General features: G+C 43.7%; 1 protein-coding gene across 1 annotated transcript in view; it reads left to right on the forward strand.

The window, feature by feature from the left end:
• The first annotated feature begins 500 nt into the window (after window positions 1-500).
• LOC137916182 (semaphorin-4C-like) overlaps window positions 501-18,674 on the forward strand; it is a 36,197-nt gene continuing 18,023 nt past the window's right edge. The window contains exons 1-3 of the mRNA XM_068759262.1: window positions 501-624; window positions 13,380-13,534; window positions 18,137-18,199. Of these exons, the coding sequence (XP_068615363.1) occupies window positions 501-624; window positions 13,380-13,534; window positions 18,137-18,199 (342 nt within the window). The remainder of the gene's footprint in view (window positions 625-13,379; window positions 13,535-18,136; window positions 18,200-18,674) is intronic.

Genomic DNA, 18,674 nt, shown 5'->3' on the forward strand with positions numbered 1-18,674 from the left:
AGTGACAATAATGACCTTTAATGACCTTTAACACCAGTTTAATACGCTCCTGCTGAATTGTCTTGACATGTTTGCAGCGATGGGCTGTTTCTGAGGTTTTTGGGAGTTTTTGCATGCAGATATCGGGATTATCGCTCAGAGTGAGCAGGGAACAGCGAGAACTATCCTGCACCACCCCTCCCGGCCAAAAGTCATTAAACTGTTTGATTTGTTTTGTTGGCAGACACACGCGCTCATCAAGCACATGCACTGATTGCATCATGTCCTTGTTGGCTTTGATGATTTGCATAACTAATTTCTGTTTTACATTATCTTTTTTTTTATGTGCAACTTGTAAATGAAATCAGACCAGTAAAGTGAACTGCTGCTTCAAAGTTGACGCGTCGGCTTTTTTTTTTTTTTTTTTTTATCTCAGCAGGGTGCCAGACTCCAGCTCGCTCTCTCCAGTTCTCCTGATCAAACTGATTCATCTTTCGAGTCATCAACCGCAGTTCCGGCGGATGGGAGCTGACATGGGAGGCGTAGTGGGAGTGAAGGTGCTGCTCCTGGTGTTTCTCATGGGATGGGACAAGTCTCTGGGTCTCAACTGGAACCCGGTGCCACGCAAGACAGTCCGATACCAAGGTGAGAGCGCAGAGCGGATGCAGCGAAGCAAAAGAAAGATCTGAGTACGCTAAACACGTGTTTTTTGTTGTTGTTTTTTTGTATTAAGATTCCTTGTTTTGGGGAAACAGTGTTTCCCAAAAACACAGACAGATTTTGCTGCATTATATTATAGCTCATACCAAACAGCTGCCACAAGGACACCTCATTGTAAATGTTTTTTTTGTTTGTTTTTTTGCTGTGTCTAAAGGATTGTTCACTGTGAAATCTGATTCCATGAACTTGCTGACTGAGTGATGACTCAGCAAACTCCAGCACTTGGCAGCCGCTAACATGCCAGACATCTGGGACTGCAGCAGCTCTCATCCCTCGTTGACCTTTGTTTTCCCCATTCTGGGACAGGTTCCCCAAAAACACCTGGTTAAGCTCGGCCACTGATAATCAGCCTACACTTTACTTACACATTTACTACTTCTAGGGACCGATTTTTCTTTTGCGGAGCTTTATATATTGGGTTTATCTGACAGACGGCTTTTTCAGATTTACAACCGACTCCACTGAGGGAAGATGGATTTTTACAGACTGAGAACTGAAAGATTCGAGTCTGGTCAGACATTTCCTACCAAACCAAAAAGTACAGCAATCAGGGAGGATTTCCCTTTATATCACAGATGGATGATTTCTGATTCTAGTCTAAACGGTGACATCGACACTCAGTAAAACAATAGATCAATCTAATCCCAGCGCTCAACTGTATTTGCTGTCTTTATCTCGGCAGCCGGGCCCAGTTTTCTTCACTGAACAATGCCATTTGTTGCAAACTGAGACATAGTCTTTTAATCCCTCAAAGGCGAAGTGCTACATTCTCTCTCCTGGGGATTAGGGGAGTACTATAAAGGGGGATGGGGGGATATGGGAAAGAAAGCTATATTCTCTCAGCTGTCTATAGCACCTATCCCACCTTTCATCCCGTATCTAGCTCTCCTTTCCCCTCTCTTTTTCCTCTCTTATCCCTCCCTGCCCTGTTTTGCTTTGTAAACCGAAGCTCATCGCATGAACCCGAAATGCTCTTATGCCGTTTTCACAAAGAGCTCCGATTTCAGCCTCTCTTGAGGAGAATGGTGCTCGGCGGCGGCGGCGGCGGCAGTGGTGGTGGAGCGTGAGGATATTTCAAAAGCCGCTTTCTACAACCGCTATCTCAGACACCACCAGCTCCTCCACACCCATTCCCTATCCCCACTCTCCTTTTTTCCTATACAGCCTCATCCCTCCTCTCATCCCTCCGTGCTACATCCGTCACGGGTGTCGAGGCAGGATGTGAGGACAGGATGGGGGGGGGAGCAATCGATTGCGCATCAATACGTTCTGCTGAAATTCAGTCATGCGACAAAGTCAGAGTTAGTGGAGACCAGAACGCACCCAACAGACGAACAGGGACAGTGAACGCATCATTGTGCACGACACAAGCAAAATACACAACCAAAAACTGCCATTTTCAGAACTTCCAGAAGACAAGACGCAATTAGAGATTTTTTAGACAATTTCCTTTACTGCTAATGCGCCTTCACTTTTTTTCTTGATGCGAGCTGATTTAGCATCGGGGACGACTTGTGTTATCGCACTCGCTCACTTAATCCTGGGTCTAGGGACTTCTATGGATGGGCTCCTGATTCAGTGCTGGGGAGGCGATTGGAGAAACAAAATGGAAAAACAAAGCTGCAGAAGGGGAGGGGGGGAGACATGGGAAGAGATTACACTGTATATAAACTATATAGAGTGGAAAAAAGGGAGGGTTGAGAGACAGAGAGAAAGAGACCATTCGCTAACTGCCTTAAAAGGACAGAATGTATCTTCAGAGAATGACAGAAAGAAAACACACACACACTGCTGGACAGTTTGAGTTTGCATGGCGGTATCTGCATTAAACACACAGCTTCTAAACTAACATGTACGTGTGCGTGTTTGTGTGTGTGTGTGAATGTGTGTCTGCCTATCTAATCCCTCTTTGTTTATTTGTGTGTGTGTGTGTGTGAGTGTGCACACTGCTTAGGCTGACAAATCTGAGGGATTTGGAGTGCAGAAGGTGTGTGTTTTTGTGTGTGCGTGCGAGAGAGGAAGAGGAAGAGGGTGGTGGTGGTGGTGGTGGGTTATGTCGGGACAGATATGGTCTAAGCGATATAGTTACCCCACCCTCACTAGGCAATTACATGAAGTTTGCAGAAGAAGAAACACAAACATCCTCTGTGTGTGTGTGTGTGTGTGTGTTTTCTTGTATGTTCTTAATGTGAGGTGTTGACATTTTGAGCTTGAGGCTGCTCAGCACATTTACAGAAGTAAAAATATCGGTGTTGACTCCTAATGAGACATTTATGCATTATGGCTGGCTTTTATTTTCGTCGAGGTGCTGATGACGGCGCTTCATTTGGTTTATTTTATTATTTATCTTGTGTTTTTATTCATTAATGATCAATTTCCCATTCTGAGTATTTTGGTCCTCTCGTCCAGGTTTAAGTGGATAAATCCCATAAGTGTATCTGTTCTGTTCTGTTCTGTTCTGTTTGTTCTGTTTGTTTTGTTCTGTTCTGTTCTTTGACGCTGTGCCCAAACCTAAAGGTCTAAATTAGCTTGACAGCTGCAGCACGAAGCAGGCGTCTAAATAAACTATGTGTTGAGAACTAATTATCACACATTTGGAGGCTCTGGGTCGGCCCATCCAGGTTGGAGGTGAGTCACTACCTCAGACGGGACGTTTACCCGTCTTGGGTTCTTGTTCATGAGTGATGGGGGGGGGGGGGGGATGTAACATGAAATGGAGATGCGATTTAGTCTATCGGTCCATTGTGGGGAATACAGAGCTGAGCTGGAAGAAAAGCTTCACAGGTCGGAGGGGCTCGGCCTTAGAGACGGACTGGAGCTCATACAGCTGAAGTAGTTGTAGTAGGATTCTTCCAGGGCGCCTCCCTATGGAGGCCTTCTGGGCATGTCCATGTAGGAGGAGACCCCAGGCCCACCCGGGTGGATGGATGGATGGATTTTCCTTAAGGAGGAGATTTGATCTCTTCTTCTTCTTCTTCTCTGTCACCTTTTCCTCTTTCATTCTGCCATTGTGTCTGATCTGGTGCTTCGTTCCTTTCCTACTGGATTGGCCACATTCTACTTGCGTGTCGTTTATGTTTTATGCTTTAAACTATCCTCATCCCACGACCCTCCGCGGGCCACAGGAAGCACGCCAGCTGACAACACCACCGCCGTCTGCTGCTCCTTGCTATCTTTGTCGTGTCCCTTTTTCTCTTTGTCCCTGTTGCGTCCCTTCGGTCACACACACACCAGTCTGTCAAACCCACAACAGACCGCGGTAGCTGCGGTAAAACGAAAGCCACGAAGAAAGAAGGAATGAACAGAAGGCGGGAGCTGAAAGGAACAAGAGAAAAAGAGGCTTCAGAAACTTGATATTTGGCTTGAACCTATTTTGCTGTGATGCAGCAAATGAGCGCTGCATCTTTTAAGAAGCGCCAAAGCAAAATGTGCGCCTCTTGATTTAGAAAAATGAGAGACAGAATGAGAGATGAAGGCAGAAAGACGAGTAGAAAAGGGCCAGCCTTCTGACCTCTAGAAACCTCTATCCCTCTCAGCCTTTCTCTTTACCCCCCCCCCCCCCAACGCCTTCTCCCTCTCTCTCTTCCTGCCGTATCTCCCCAAAGCCTCCAATTACAGTAATGAGTAGTTGAGAGCGAGGCAGAAGAGGAGGAGGCAGAGTGAGGTTGCGCGTGACTGGGAGGATAGATGAGTGGAGAAGTAGGGTGGGATGGATGAAAGATTCATCGCTGCTTTTTTTTTATCTGCTGAGTGTCACTCATCCCCTGACCCTGCGCTGATTGGTCAGAGAAGATTAACAGCCGGGACCAGGCGCCGGGACCTGGAGGGCTCGCTGTTGTCACGCGCGCCCGTGTGAGAGCTGAAGTGGGCATGTGGATTCAAATGAAAATGCCACTCAAGGGCCGCTCTTGTTCGAAGCGTCTTCTTGTTGTAGGAGTGCCGGGGTTTGAGTAGGTTTGCCACAATCAACATCATTAACAGCAAAGTGAGCATTTTCACATAGAAGCACAAGTGGCTTCTCACGGCTCACATTATAGATTGAAATGAAGGCACTTCAGTACTTGCTGCTGTTGACACCTGCCATAAGGATGCAGGGTTTATTACCTGTTTAGCTGTGCATTAGATGTGATCAATTCACACGCAGGCCCTCGTGTAGCTTAGTGGAGTATAGAGAAAGCAATTCCCCCCCATGGTTCATTTTTATTGGTAAAATAAAAATGCTCATTTCCTGGGCGGCAGCAAGAAACCTCCAGATTCGATTCCTTTCCGCGTGGAGATTGTATGTTCTCCCTGTGTCTGGCTTCTTCCCACCTCCAAAAGCATTCGGTGCTGCAGAGAACAGAATCTAAAATAAATGAAAGAATGTCAAGAGAAACAACTTTGAAAGTCAAATAATTGTCAAAGTCATTAAATATTTGCTGCTTCATGCATCACAACTTTGAGGATTCCTTTTCTCTCATTCATCATTTATCTTGTGTATATATTGGGAATGTGAGTCTCCAACAAACAAGCAATTTGAAGAATCTGTGACTTTTGCTGGGGGTTTTAAATCTTAATTTACATTGTTTAATTTCAGCTCCTGCATGTCATCTCTGAGATCAACAGATTTGAGAACAACAGGAGGACAAAAATCATTTGAACGTATGAATTAACTTTTCGTAATCCCGATAAATAAAAGTGATTATTTGTAAAAGCAACCAAGAAGCTCTGCTAAAAAAAAAAAGAGAGCAGCTTTTTTGGACAAGATCTGGTTTACATGGCAACATTTTAAATGTGATCCCCATAAACGTGGATCAGCAAAATTCGGTAGCATGCATGCCAGGCCAGTAGGTGGCGATGCAACCTGTCAATAACAACGCCAAAGAATAACATCACAGACGTGATGTTGCCCTTTCCATAGATCGACCTTTGTAGCCCGTCAGAAGTGTGTGTGTGTTTTCCAGCCCTGAAAACTCCGCTGTCGTGCACAACCAAAATGCAACACACCTTTAGATCTGAGGCCGGAGCAGTCGATGTGTCAACGACCCCTCAGCCAGACTTTCTGACAAAGACAGCGTGAACATGTTTCACAAGAAGAACTATTATCAAACGAATATTTAAGCATATTGTTCTAGTGTGCACGTTTTCACTCGAGCAATATCTTTCCTTGTGAGCTTCCCTGTCATTTCTGTCGTGTAAATCATTCAGCGATTCGCTGCACCCGTTCAGCTCCGCAGGCTGCGTTCATTCCCTTTGTGTGTCATCACCACAGCGCTGCAGTGAAAGCCCCCCCCGGTGCTGGTGCTGCACCAGTCATGACGCTGGCACTTGAGGAATCAACAAGCTCGTGATTTGTTCTGCTTGTTGCTGATTGCAACACACACACACACACACACACACACACACACCGTCATTCTCTGCCTTTACCCGAAGCCACTGGGCTCACTTTCTCCGTTGCTGTGATAATCCGCTTTACCGCGTCCTCCCTTCCTGCTTTCCCATTCCTCCATCTCTTCGGCCAAAACTCTGTTGACTCAGTGGCTGCTTTTCCATCGTTGCTTGTCGACAACAATAAAGCTGTGTGGGAAATGCTAATGAGGCCGACGGGGGGGTTCACATTTAACTCGCGCAGAGGCAGGTGATTATTTGACTTTAAAATATTATAATCTATTATTCTTCATTTTTTTTTGACTTATTGACGGAGTGAGAAATGACACGTGAATTCCTTTCGTTGCATTCTGAATATTCTTATACATACAAATGGCTTCAATCTCAATGAATGAATATTGCGTTAGAGCAGAATCTGTATCAGTCAGCAGTTGTTAAAGTGTGTATTTGCAGATCCGGTTAGTAAAAGCTTGTTTATCTTTTCCCTTTCTTGCCTCTGCTCTCATTCCGTCTCACACCTGATTCTCTCGTGGACGTCTGCTCAGCACACGACGCCTCGGCGTGCACGTGGGAGCCTGTGCAGCTCCGTGTTGTCTCTTCTGTTGCCTGTCTGCGTGGGCGCTGCACAACGTCTCCTGCTCCTCTGTCTGTCTGCGTCTTGCCTCTCAGTCGGTGTCTGTCGCGACTTCAAAGCGCTCCCCCCCCAAAAAATAGGCCTTTAATCATAGCTTGGTGTGTGTGAGTGGCTCCGTGGTTAGAAGCTATAAGGAGAGGCTGAATGTATTTATAACAGGCAGGGAGGAGGAGGAGGAGGAGTGTGGAGCTCAGCGGAATGGCTGATGGCAGCGGCAAGGCCTGGATGGAGAACTTTCCAGCTGGGCGTGAAGCAACAGCCCCCCCCCTCGCCCCACATGTATGGTGACCAACACTGACAGAGCTGAAAAACTGCATGTACTCACGTGTTACACATCCGTATAGAATTCTGGTGTACTTTACTGGAGTATTTATGCTGATGCCGAGGCATCAACGGATCTGTGATATTTGTACAGCACATATTGAACGTATAACTTTATATGGCAGTCGTAGTCACGTTTTAACGAGATTATACAAATGCATTCAGCACTGGATTCATGCTGCCACAAGAAGGCAGAGAAGAGTGGAAAGTTTCAGCGGCCACCAAAATGACGAGGCAGAGAAGGTTGTGATGATGCTGATTCGTGGCGTCATTCATCCATTGCAACACGTGCACAGATAGATTTGTTTGCACGTTTGCACATCACAACGCATCCAGATGCGGACGCCTGTCGCGCTTGTCTTTCTTTCAATTTCTTTGTTTATCGCAGAGAGCTGATGATGATGATGAAGAGTTGTTGCAGGGATCTCTGATCATTCTCGCGGCAATGACCTCACTCAGGTTCTCGATTGTCTGTCTTTTGTGCTCTCCCTTTCAACGCTAGATTTCTATTTTTGACCTTTTGTTAGCATTTCTACCATCATCTGTCCGTCTCATTATGCCTGCCCTCATCTCTGCCCTCAGTTTTTATTTGTACTCATTTATTTATTTTCTCCCTTTTCTTCTGCTCTCTTTAAGCCGTTGTCTCCGAGCTTCAAAGGCCTTGCAATTTACCCCAAACCGCCTTTAAACACAAACACACACACACACAAACACGCACCAGAGCCTTTAAATGATGCAATAGTCTTAGTTCCAGTTTTAGTCAAATGTCTGACAGAGAATAAATAAAGAGCTGATTCTTGTGCGCACGGTGTTAAAACTACCCGTTCCGCCGTGTAACTGTGAACGCAGCATAAAGTTAGCTGCTTGTTTGCCACTTGAACTTTACACAGCCACAATAACATCCAAGGTTTTGTCGGAAAACATACACACGCACACACACACACACACACGCTCATGAGTAGTGACAGACCACAGGTGTGGATAGCCATGCAGCAGGTAGCCTCAGGGCTGCCACAGTGTGGTCACACACGGTAAATGCATCCGCCCGCCTCACCGCTTAATGACAGGAACGGTGATAACTTCAAACAAGCAAAACAAGTCACTGAGCAGGTACGCTCCAAAGCCGCACGTGTGTGTGTGTGGGTGTGGGTGTGGGTGTGTGTGCGCGTGTGTGTGCGTGTCAGCAGCTCTGGACTTTTTTTGGCCAGCTGTGCGGAACTCAGCAGATGTGCTCAGTTCTCCCTCGAGGATGCCGCCACACTCTCTTTCCCTCGCACTCTCTCACTCTTTCCTCTGCCTCTCTCATGCCCTCTCTCTCTCCCTTCACTCTCCGATCAAGCGCCCTCATCCACACAGGCCCTCCGACGTGTTTCCACTGCTGCTCTTCAAATAATAAGATTAATTCAGCATCTAATCCCTCATTTTGGTCGCTTATTCCCTCCTTTCTTCCGTCTTCCCTTCATCCTTCTGCGCTTCCGACAGCCTGTCGCCTTTCTGCCGTTGGTTCGTATGTCCCGGTGCCATGGCTACAGCCGTGACTAGAGGCCTTACGCTGCCGAGCTGTCCGTCTGCTCTCCTGGACACATTATCTGAGAAGCGCCCGGAGGAAATGTAATTTCAACCGGAAAAAGACATCCGCTTGGAATCAAGGGAAGCGCTGATTGGATTTTGGTCACTGTGACCTCACAGAACATGTTTTAGGCCATAACGCAAACCTTTGTGATTAGAATTAAGACAAAATATCTCACAAACGTTGAATTTCTTAAAGTAACTAAGGGGTGGGGGCGAGAGTGGATTTGCACAACCAAACAAACTGAAACATCCCGTTCCTGCCAGGAGAATGTGGTCTGCTCCGTGAGGCTGTAAAATCTGCCCGTTTGCACCAATTCGACTGGGCCAGATCGTTCTATCATTTTCATAGCATTGAGTAAACTCTGCTCTTCAGTACTGCTGTGTAATGCAGCCTGCTTTCCTTGGAACGGGCCATCAGAGCAACCGTCTATAAAGGTTTCACCAACATAGCATTTTACTGTCTCAGTATTCCCTGTTGAAACAAAGGCACTCATTCTGTGCCGTGTCAACGCAGTAGTTAGAGTTTTACAAGAGGGATATTCCACCACCTGGCTTCAGCGTTCAGGTGAAAGCGGCTAGGCTGCCATCCAGACACACTAAAACCAGACCTCTGCAAAGTGGCAAGATGACTCACAGCATCATCAGCTGGATTGTGTGGTTGAGACAGGGGGAATTTACTGCAGTCTTCTATCTGAAAGAAGATTATTTAATCCAGTGCTGATTCTTTGGTTCTTCCTGGTGCAAGAATGTCGGGCTTCTTCTTACAAACGTTTACCTGCAGTGGAGGAAATGACAGACTAGCTCCACGCACAGAGCTCACGCTGACTTTAAAAGCTCCAGCTTTTAAAAAAGCAATTTAGCTGAAATAGTTTCTACATTTGATTGAAATGCTGCAGGCTTAAACTCAGTGCTAGTAGTTTGCTTTTTAACACATTCAATGCCATCAACGTCTAAAGAAGGTTTTATTTTATAACCCAAACATTCACTGCCAACCCTGACTTTGAAATCTGCCTCTATTCAACGGCCAATTACTCCTGAATGAAAAATGGAAGGAAGATACCTTTTCTTCCTGATGAAAGAGGAGACTTTAATCTGTCATTTGGTATGTTCAGTGTTTGCATAGTCATAGCACAAAATATTCTGTGGGGCTTTGGGAAATCGGACAAAATGAGCGAAAACTGGGGCGGAAGGCAGCATAGACAGGGTGCAAATGTACGAAACAGTCTTTGGATGAGAAAAGCCGAGTGTTTAATAAGTCGCCTTGGTACACAATGAAACCAACAGAAGGAACAGCAGCCCAAAATCTACGGGCATAGGCAATGTTCAAAAACAGAAGTAACATCACAAAGTAGAACATCAGGCGAGAAAAGAATGGATTAAATGTAATAAGAACCTGGGTGGGAAGGCAATCTCAGTGGCGCAGTGCAAAAAGAAGAAGCTAAAATACGAGACAAATGCCCCCGAATTTGAAGAGAATGTAGTTTCATACGAGTGAAATGATCTTCACGCTAGGAATAGTCTCAGATTAAAAAAGAAAAAAAGTAAACAACTTTCAAAACGAGCTGATTCCTCTTATGTTTCCAGGCAAATGCAGAACAGTTAGAAGTGTGGGATGACATGGAAGAGGAAAGGTTATAGTAATAGAATAAAAACACAATGTTCCTGCCTTCTTCTCACGAGGAGCTTTTGTTTTCCACTGCAACAACCAGTAGGAATATATCCAACGTTATCTAATTAAATTCCGAATGTGAAACTATTGCATCGCTAAATAGCTTCTTTTTTTTTTATTCACACGGCTCTGTTTGTGTCTTTTGTACAATAGAGACACGACGACTCTTGGGCTTGTTTTTTTTGTTGTTGTTGTTGATTTTGACATCACCTCTGGGTTAAAATGCTCGCCGTTGTTTGTGTGCTCACACTCAGTTGAAAGGAACGCTGGTTTTTCTGTGAAACTAAGAAGCACTTTTATGTGCAGCATGCATAGAAAGGGATCACCTCGTGTTTGATGTAAAAAAAAAAAAAAAAAGAACTTAAAAAGCTAAAGCTGACTTTCATGCCTGCGAAAAACACTTCATTGACATCAAGGAAGTGTTAACACTAAACACCTGCAGCTTTCAGAAACAAGCCTCGCTCTTTTGTACCTGGGCTTTTCTTTTTCTTTTTTTCTTTTTTTGCACACAAACACACATTCACGCAGCACAGCCTGCCCCATGTCTATAAGTCTGTTTAGTCCCAACGAGGCCACAGTCGTCTCATGAGCAGTTAGTCACACCATAAATCAAACCAGTTCCTGCCGATTCCCTCGCCGGATCTCAGCGGCTATTTTCAGTCCGGAAAGCGGCAAAAGGAGTGAAACTAAATATTCATGCTGTCAAAGCCAAAGAAGAAGAAGAAGTGTTTCTTATTCAATTTATGTGATCACATTAAGCGCAATGCGGGCTGTCGTGGCCCCGCGTTCTGCACACATTCTATCAGCCGAGATAAAGCGAGGGCGGAGGAGGAGGAGAGGGAGAACAAGGTGACACTACAAGCAACAAGAGTGTGGCTAATGAAAACTAAACACCATCCTTTCGCTTGTTCTTCCCGTCTCTGTCTTGCTTTCTCATCTGCTCTGCACCACTAGTTTGTTTGTATGCTAGTCAGGGGATTTGGCTGCGTGTGCATGTGTGTGTGAGTGTGCGCGTATGCGAATAAACAACAAAACAGTGGGTGCATCTTTTTGAAATTTGGATGTAAAAAGACAGCTCTGGTTTTTCAGCCAACCCTTCAGACAGGAACGTGTGCAAAAAACATTTTGTGATCCTCTCATCATCTCCTGGAGATTGTTTTTTTGTCTTGATGTACAAAAGGCAAAATGGAAAACAACCCAAAAATGTGGGAAGCCCTTAAACAAAGACAATCCTTATAGGGGGGGGGGGCACATTGATGCAGCTATTTGGTTATGAATGGGTTTACAAAGAGCCTGATGTTCGGTTAATACTCTAATCAGGAGAAGGCGGCTCATCGAGGCTTTCTATTTAGATGTGAAATATTCATCTCAGATAATCTAATCACACCTGCAAGATTTACTTCCATTATTAGCGAGCGTTTATTAGCGCCGCATTCTGTCCACGTTGTCACTCAGATCTCATTTTCCATTTGCAAAGGTGCCTCCAGATCCACCTCTAAATCCCTGCATTGTTGTTTGTAGGTGCCGCGTCTGGCTCTCCTTAGCGCTGCGGCGCTGAATATATGAGTCTTTTAACAATCCTTAGTTGAAAAGCTGCATTCAATTGAGGCAAGCACAATTTAAATTGTTTTCTCAAACAAGGTTTGCTTGGTTTTCTCAATTTGGGAATGACCAGCCTTAATGGTATTTGTATTGAACAAGTGCACGCATGGATCTGGTTCAATAACAAACACACTTTATAAAGCAGCTTTAAAGAGCTGGCTGAATGCAGCCGTTGTTCCTGTTATGGGTGGAAATTGCTTGATTCTGCAGATTGCACGGATCCACAACCATCTCCATGCACCCTAAATAAGCGTAGCCTCTCCTAATGCAGTCGTCCAGCTGCCTTTGGACACTTGGCTATTAGCCGTACTGGCCATGGATGCCTCATACGGCAAGGACCGGTAGGGCCCTCGCTGCAGATCTTTATCAGGCTTGCCCCCCCCCCCCCCCCAGTTTTTAAAGTAAATGCAGAGTTTGGAATCTTTTTAGTCCAGACTACAGGGTTATTTTACAGATCCTAAGGCTAGATGTTGTGCTGCCTTTGAGCAAACTCATTAGGGCTTAGTTATTTCATTTTGAATATATATAACTTTTTCATAACTCCTGTTGTGTTTACTTTTTCTTGATTTTTCTGTCTGCTTTAAAGTAAAGTTACTTTAACTGTGGATTAGTTCAAACGCATGTCAAGATTATCTCGCAAATTACATAATTTCACCAGCAAAAACACGCGCTCTAATTAACAGTGTATTTTCTTTTTTCTTTAATGCTTATACAACAGATGTTAGTAGACGTGCTTTGTTTATCCAAAATTCTGTATTCTGTTTGGGTCCTGCTCCGTTTAATTTAGCAGTTTTAATATTGTTTCTATCACTGCCATTGTTTGTCCTTATCTTCTGGTTCTGAAGCTGCCAAAAGTCACCAGCCAGCTGCTAGCTTTGTTTATTAGCCATGTTGTCCTGGACAGGTGGCGCGCAGTGGGTTTATCGGAGCATTTCATTGAGCAGCTGCCCACGCCTTGAAACAAATCTGGTGACAAGGGAACAAATGCAGTGAAGTTTTGAGTCATAATGTCCAAAACAATCAGCTGAAAGACAGTAAAGTGTTCCCTTGTGTGGCAAGTTTGCATTGGATTTGTCCCCTCAAATGAGTTTTACACGTCAGCTCTATTATTTAAACAGAAATGCTCTGTCTTTGGTAGATTGGAGCAGCTTTAAATGGAGGCAGAAACTATAGGCGATCGATTGAAATCAATAGATTAGCTATCTCCAGGGTTCACATTGCGGGAGCTCTCAGAGATTGGGATTCGGGAGGGCTGCTTCTGAAAGTTGCGTGAAACAACAGACCCATGTGGGTGGGATGAACCGCACAGAGCATTAGCACAGCGAATGGCGTTGAGATAAAGGTGGCGGAGTGGGCGAGGCTTGGTGGCGTGAATAACTCAGACGCAAGCGCATTTCCACAAGAGAAGTGTGAAATGTTCTTCTCAGCTTCCATCCGGACCGATGGCTAGAACAGATGAGCCTGTCGCCTGGTTATGTGTGATCAGTGATGTAATAATTGTGTATTTTTATCCAGATGTGTTGGACAGCATGGCGAGGTTCAGCATTCAGGGAGTGTTCAACTACAGCATGCTGACCCTGTCCGACCACGAGAGGGTTTTGTACGTCGGAGCTCGGGAGGCGCTGTTCGCCCTGGACCCCAACGACATCAGCAGACAGCTGCGGCCACAGGTAACACAGATATACACATATATGTACACACACACATGCACGCAAACACGCCGACACAATTTAAAATGCTTAATGTGCTATCAACATTTACTAAAGCCGCTAGTTTGTCCCTTCTCAGTGTCTGTAGAGACACAGAAGCACAATGGTGTCGGTTTTCCAATAGAGTAGAGACATGCCACTGTCAGAATGTTCAGGTGTGCCGGGGACGCTCAATAGACAGTCCTAAATTAAAGGTTATGGGGGGGGGGGGAAACAATCTTCTCCAAACATTAATTAGCAAAATGTTAGTGGTTTGTGGGCAAAATCCACTTTCTTGTGAGAAAACAGAAAGACATTGGTATGTCTTCATTTCTAGAAGCAGGCGAAAGTAATTCTCTTAGACATATACCTCCATTTACTCCCATTCATTTTGTGCTCATCTAGAACACCCTCGAGTTGAATCACAGCTGATTGTGGTGCAATGAAGCTAATAGGAAGCAAACAGGCTGTATTTATAATGACTGTACGTAGACAGACCCCAGCCCAGGAGATATCGGCTGCTTTTTGAAGGTAACAAAAACACAACAATTCTTACTTTCAGGTGATTAGACACTAATGGAAACAGAATTATAAATATTATATTCCATTTCTGCCTCTAAATCCCCCTAAATTCTACACAGGGATTAAAATGTACTAAAGTTTAGTATAATAAATGAGGGATTTTCAGGAAATAATATTACATTCACGCCATTGTCTTGCTAACAGTCGCCGCGCACACACCCACACAGTCTGAACGGCTTTTGTAGAAATTCAACAAATTAAATGATAACTCATAAGATGTTATATCGTGGCGCTCCATGATGGACAGTCCCGGAACAAAACAAGCACAATCTCCACGACACGGGCTGATTCCTGCGCACTGCAGAGACAAACACTCGTTTGAAATGCTCAATTTAAATGCACCGTATTCAATTATGATATTAAATGTGATATAATTATTATAGGAAGGTTCTAATATAAGAGACGTTCAGCTTGGATGAGCAGAAAAGGAAAAATAATTATAAAGCAGTCTCTGCCACATGCCTTTGCTGACGTTAACTCCTAACAGACCTTGTTTCTTCTTCTGCACATTTTAGACATTTGAGGGAAAATGTCTGGCAACTATTCATAGAACTACATAACGGCATGATAGTGTCGATGGCGTGGCACTACCTGTTTAGTATTTTATTGGTCTGGCCTGCGCTTCCTTTATTAAATCTTCAGGCCTTGTTGGAGCTAATAATGTGTGAACTGGCAAGCAATTTAATACCTTCTCAAAATGTGTATAAGTGTCCTCCTTGAAGGGTCACAAATATAACACAAAGTTTAATTGCTGCTGTCAGCAAAGAGTCCCCCATTAAGGTAGAAAATAGCCTCACGGAAGGCTTGACCCACAAACGCTGGGTCTCGGAAAGACAAACTGTATTAGGTGCTAGCACAGAAAATCATTTATGGAGCAGATGGACTGACAAAATGTAACGAAAGTCAAAGCTGAATACGTCAGTTACTAATATTAACATGGCATGCAGGGATAAATGTATTCAATTTTTTGGGGCCTTAATGAAGAGACATGCTCTTTATGAATACGTAGCGTAGCGTAGCTATGATTATAACAAGACACGACAAACATGTAAAGGATGTACAGAAGTAGGACAAAGTTGCTGGCCACCTGCCTGAAGGCTGAACATAAATGGGGCTTAAAATCTGCAAAATATGTTTCCAGATTTTTCTGTTTTGTGCTGAGATATGATGTTTCCAGAACTTTGCACATTTATTACGTTATCTTTGTTACGTACAGTATCTCTATTAGCACAATCCAGCCGCAAATGTGTGGCGTACACAGACTCGCTTGTTTTTATTATTCATTATTATTTCATTCATTCATTCATTTTCACACAGAGAGATGCACAGAGAGGTTCAAAGACTCGGTCTATAATTGGCTCATCAATGCAATTACAGCAGTCCAATGATTGGGTAGTGAGCACCCTGCAGCAGTTCGCCGATTGTTGTCCGATTTATTACAGTAATGAGAAGTTATTACCGACACACACACACACGTAACACAGGCGCGAGTTGTTTGACTGAGGGTTATGAGTGTTACAATAAGGATAAGACTACCTGCTGTCAGCCCCCAATGCACATCCTCTCTGTTACTACCTGCCCATTCCTCCCTCTTCTTTTCCCTCTACTGCTCCTCTCTTTTCTTCACTGCTGCCTTGCTAGTTTTATCTTTCATTCCTTCCTGTGTCTATTCTGACTTGTTTTTTTTTCTTAAATCCTCCCTCCGACAGTATTCACGTATTCTTTCCATGAAACATCACTCATACAATTTTTTCAAACTTTACTTCACGCCGAACGTAACGGCAGCTCGTCGCAGGGCCACACGGACGTGAACCAACATTTACGCTCACAGTCGCACCTACGGATAATTTAGCCTGTCCAATTCACCCGATTAATGTTTTTTGAAGTGGTAGAAAGCTGGAGAACTAGGACAGATCCTGTTTTTATTATTATTATTATTATTATTATTTTGTTTATTGGCTAATAGTCAAGGCAGACTGCATGTTTTGCGTGCTTATTTTATTTAATCCTTTATTCAAACGTGGTATCACTTACAGAAAATGTAAAGACACATAGATGTAGAAGACTGAGCTTTTGTAATTGCACTCACAAGCATTTGGACCTCATTCCATTTGTTCACAGCACACTATTAAAATGTATTACTTGGGCACAAAACATTTCTTAGTGGCTGTCTCATAGTTCTTAAAACCACAAATGAATGCATTTGCGCAATAATCACTGTGAGATACGATTAACAAAGTTGATTTCTACAATTTATTTGCCGCACAAAAACTCTAAAGTGTATGAAAAGAGAGAAAAGAGGGTTGGGATGCATTTTTGATGTGAGGCAGAGGACATATATTCAGTAACTGTGGAGCTGCTGCTCGTCAATTTACGGCTGCCTGGTATTTTTGCACATTGCCTTATTTGTTGGAAGCAAACAAATGGTGAATCTCCAGGCTTAGGTAATGAAGTGGAGAGTGCCTTGTGACTAATGAAAATCTCTTGGGAACAAATTAGAGGTAGCAATAAACTGCTGGAGTTGCTACGGTTGATCTAAAAAAAAATGCATTAGTGCATTGGTTAAAAACACAGAGCAGGCAGGTAATAATTCACAGCCCCAGATCCTAATTGCTAATTCAGTTAATAAATCTTAACCATTGCAACAGTGACCTTGGAAATTCCGTGATAATTAAATGTCGTCGAGTTTCTGTAATCAGCGGTAAGGTAATTTATTCTGGGGAGGGGTTTTGGGTCTGTTTTCTTTTTTTGGTGCATTGTGCATCAGTGAAAATATAATTATATTTAAGATTAACTATAGGGCCCTTTTGCTCAGTTGGTTGAGTGTGTGTTCCCTACACCAAGTCCTGGCTGGCTTATTCCCTGCCAATGGCAGATTACAGCATTTCTTCTCCCCTTACTCACAATTCATGCCTGCTTTTTCAAAAATGTAATTTAAGAGTTCTAAATAATCTAAAAAAAAACAAGTCCGTCCAGGGTTAGTTTAAGTGTAATCTATCGGCTGTTGGTGTTGGTTTCAATCCGGTCGAGTAAATCTGCATTTACTGCTGCAGCAGCGCTCTTCCTATAATGGTCCATGCAATTATTACTAATGGTGTGGAAACTTCACAGTAAACACACTTCATATTTAGGAACCGGAGTCCATACAGCCAAAGTTTAGCCATGTGCATCAGAGCCATTAAAAAAGCAGCTACTGTATATTACACGAACGCATCATTTAAGAGAAGTGTGGATATAAAGTGAGGACGAATATCCACTTCTCCTCACCAGTCTCTGATCTTTAAACAGTCTTATAACCATACGGGATCCCTGCTGCACTGGTTACCTACCAGTAAGAGTGTGTTTGATGGGGTCAGTTCAAAACACTGCCAGGAAGGAACGCTTGGCCTTTATGGCTCTCTTTGTGGCCCATATAACCAGATTAACTCTATCTTATACATTACATATTATATCTATTTATATTATATAGAGTATAATTCTGTATTGTAATCATTTAAGATATTGTTTGGTGTATAAAAGATTACGCTTCTCTCATTGTGTAGCTCTTGTAATGCATCTGGATGCAGTTCATTTTCTTTCCCGCTCCATCTCTACGTTATTTATTTGTAACTCCATTCGATTGTTCATGGCTTTCAATTTCATCTGCATTTTAATGACTTTCATGTCGGGCTGCTCACACTCCATTATGATAGAGGTGATGTTTCTATTCACATCAGCACAAATGGAGTTTTCCTGGAGAGGGGGCTATCTGTGTCCTTGGACACAAATTTTCTTGCTCAATGTAAAAAAAAAATATGTTTGCAAAATGTTGATGTGCTCGTTGCCATAGTTTCAACAGCAGGTGGGTAAAAGTGCAGCGAATGGCCCAAAGGAAAGCTTTTTGCTATGATGTCATTTACAGATCTGTTTGCAGCGTGATTACCTTTCTCCGGTTCCTGCCAAGTAATGAAAGTCATATATTTTCAGAATGGATGTTAAATCTCGCCAACATCTTCTCTCCAGATTGAATGGCCTGCCCCGCATGACAAGAAGAGAGAGTGTGTTGCCAAGGGGAAGAACAACCAGGTAAACGGGCTTCTATAGCTGACGGGGGTCAGAGTTGTTGGGGCTGCCTGCCATGCTCACTGGCACCACGGCAGTAATTTTCTTTTTTTTTAAGAGAGTGATTTACTTTGCTCAGCTGCGTTTTGTCAAGTCAGTGTTGGATCTCAAAGTGGAAGCCTTCCAGTCATTACATTAACACACAGTGCATCTCCCAGACGGAGTTTGGATCAGCAACTTTTACGCTGATTCAATTCAGGAAGGATTTATTTTGCGTTTCACCCTCCTCACCCATCCTGTTCTTGTTGAATGCAGTGCAACACTGACACAGGAATAAGATTTATACACTTGTACTACGAGATAATTAACGTTCAGTCATAAGCAACCAACAAATTATTTGGGGAATATTTTTCTCTCTTGTCCTTCCTATAAATAATGACATTAATATCGTCAATATCGTCTTTTACATCGCTGAACAGGAACAGCGGTGGACTAAAGG

The sequence above is a fragment of the Brachionichthys hirsutus genome, unplaced genomic scaffold (genome assembly GCF_040956055.1).
Source record: "Brachionichthys hirsutus isolate HB-005 unplaced genomic scaffold, CSIRO-AGI_Bhir_v1 contig_721, whole genome shotgun sequence".
Lineage (NCBI taxonomy): Eukaryota > Metazoa > Chordata > Actinopteri > Lophiiformes > Brachionichthyidae > Brachionichthys > Brachionichthys hirsutus.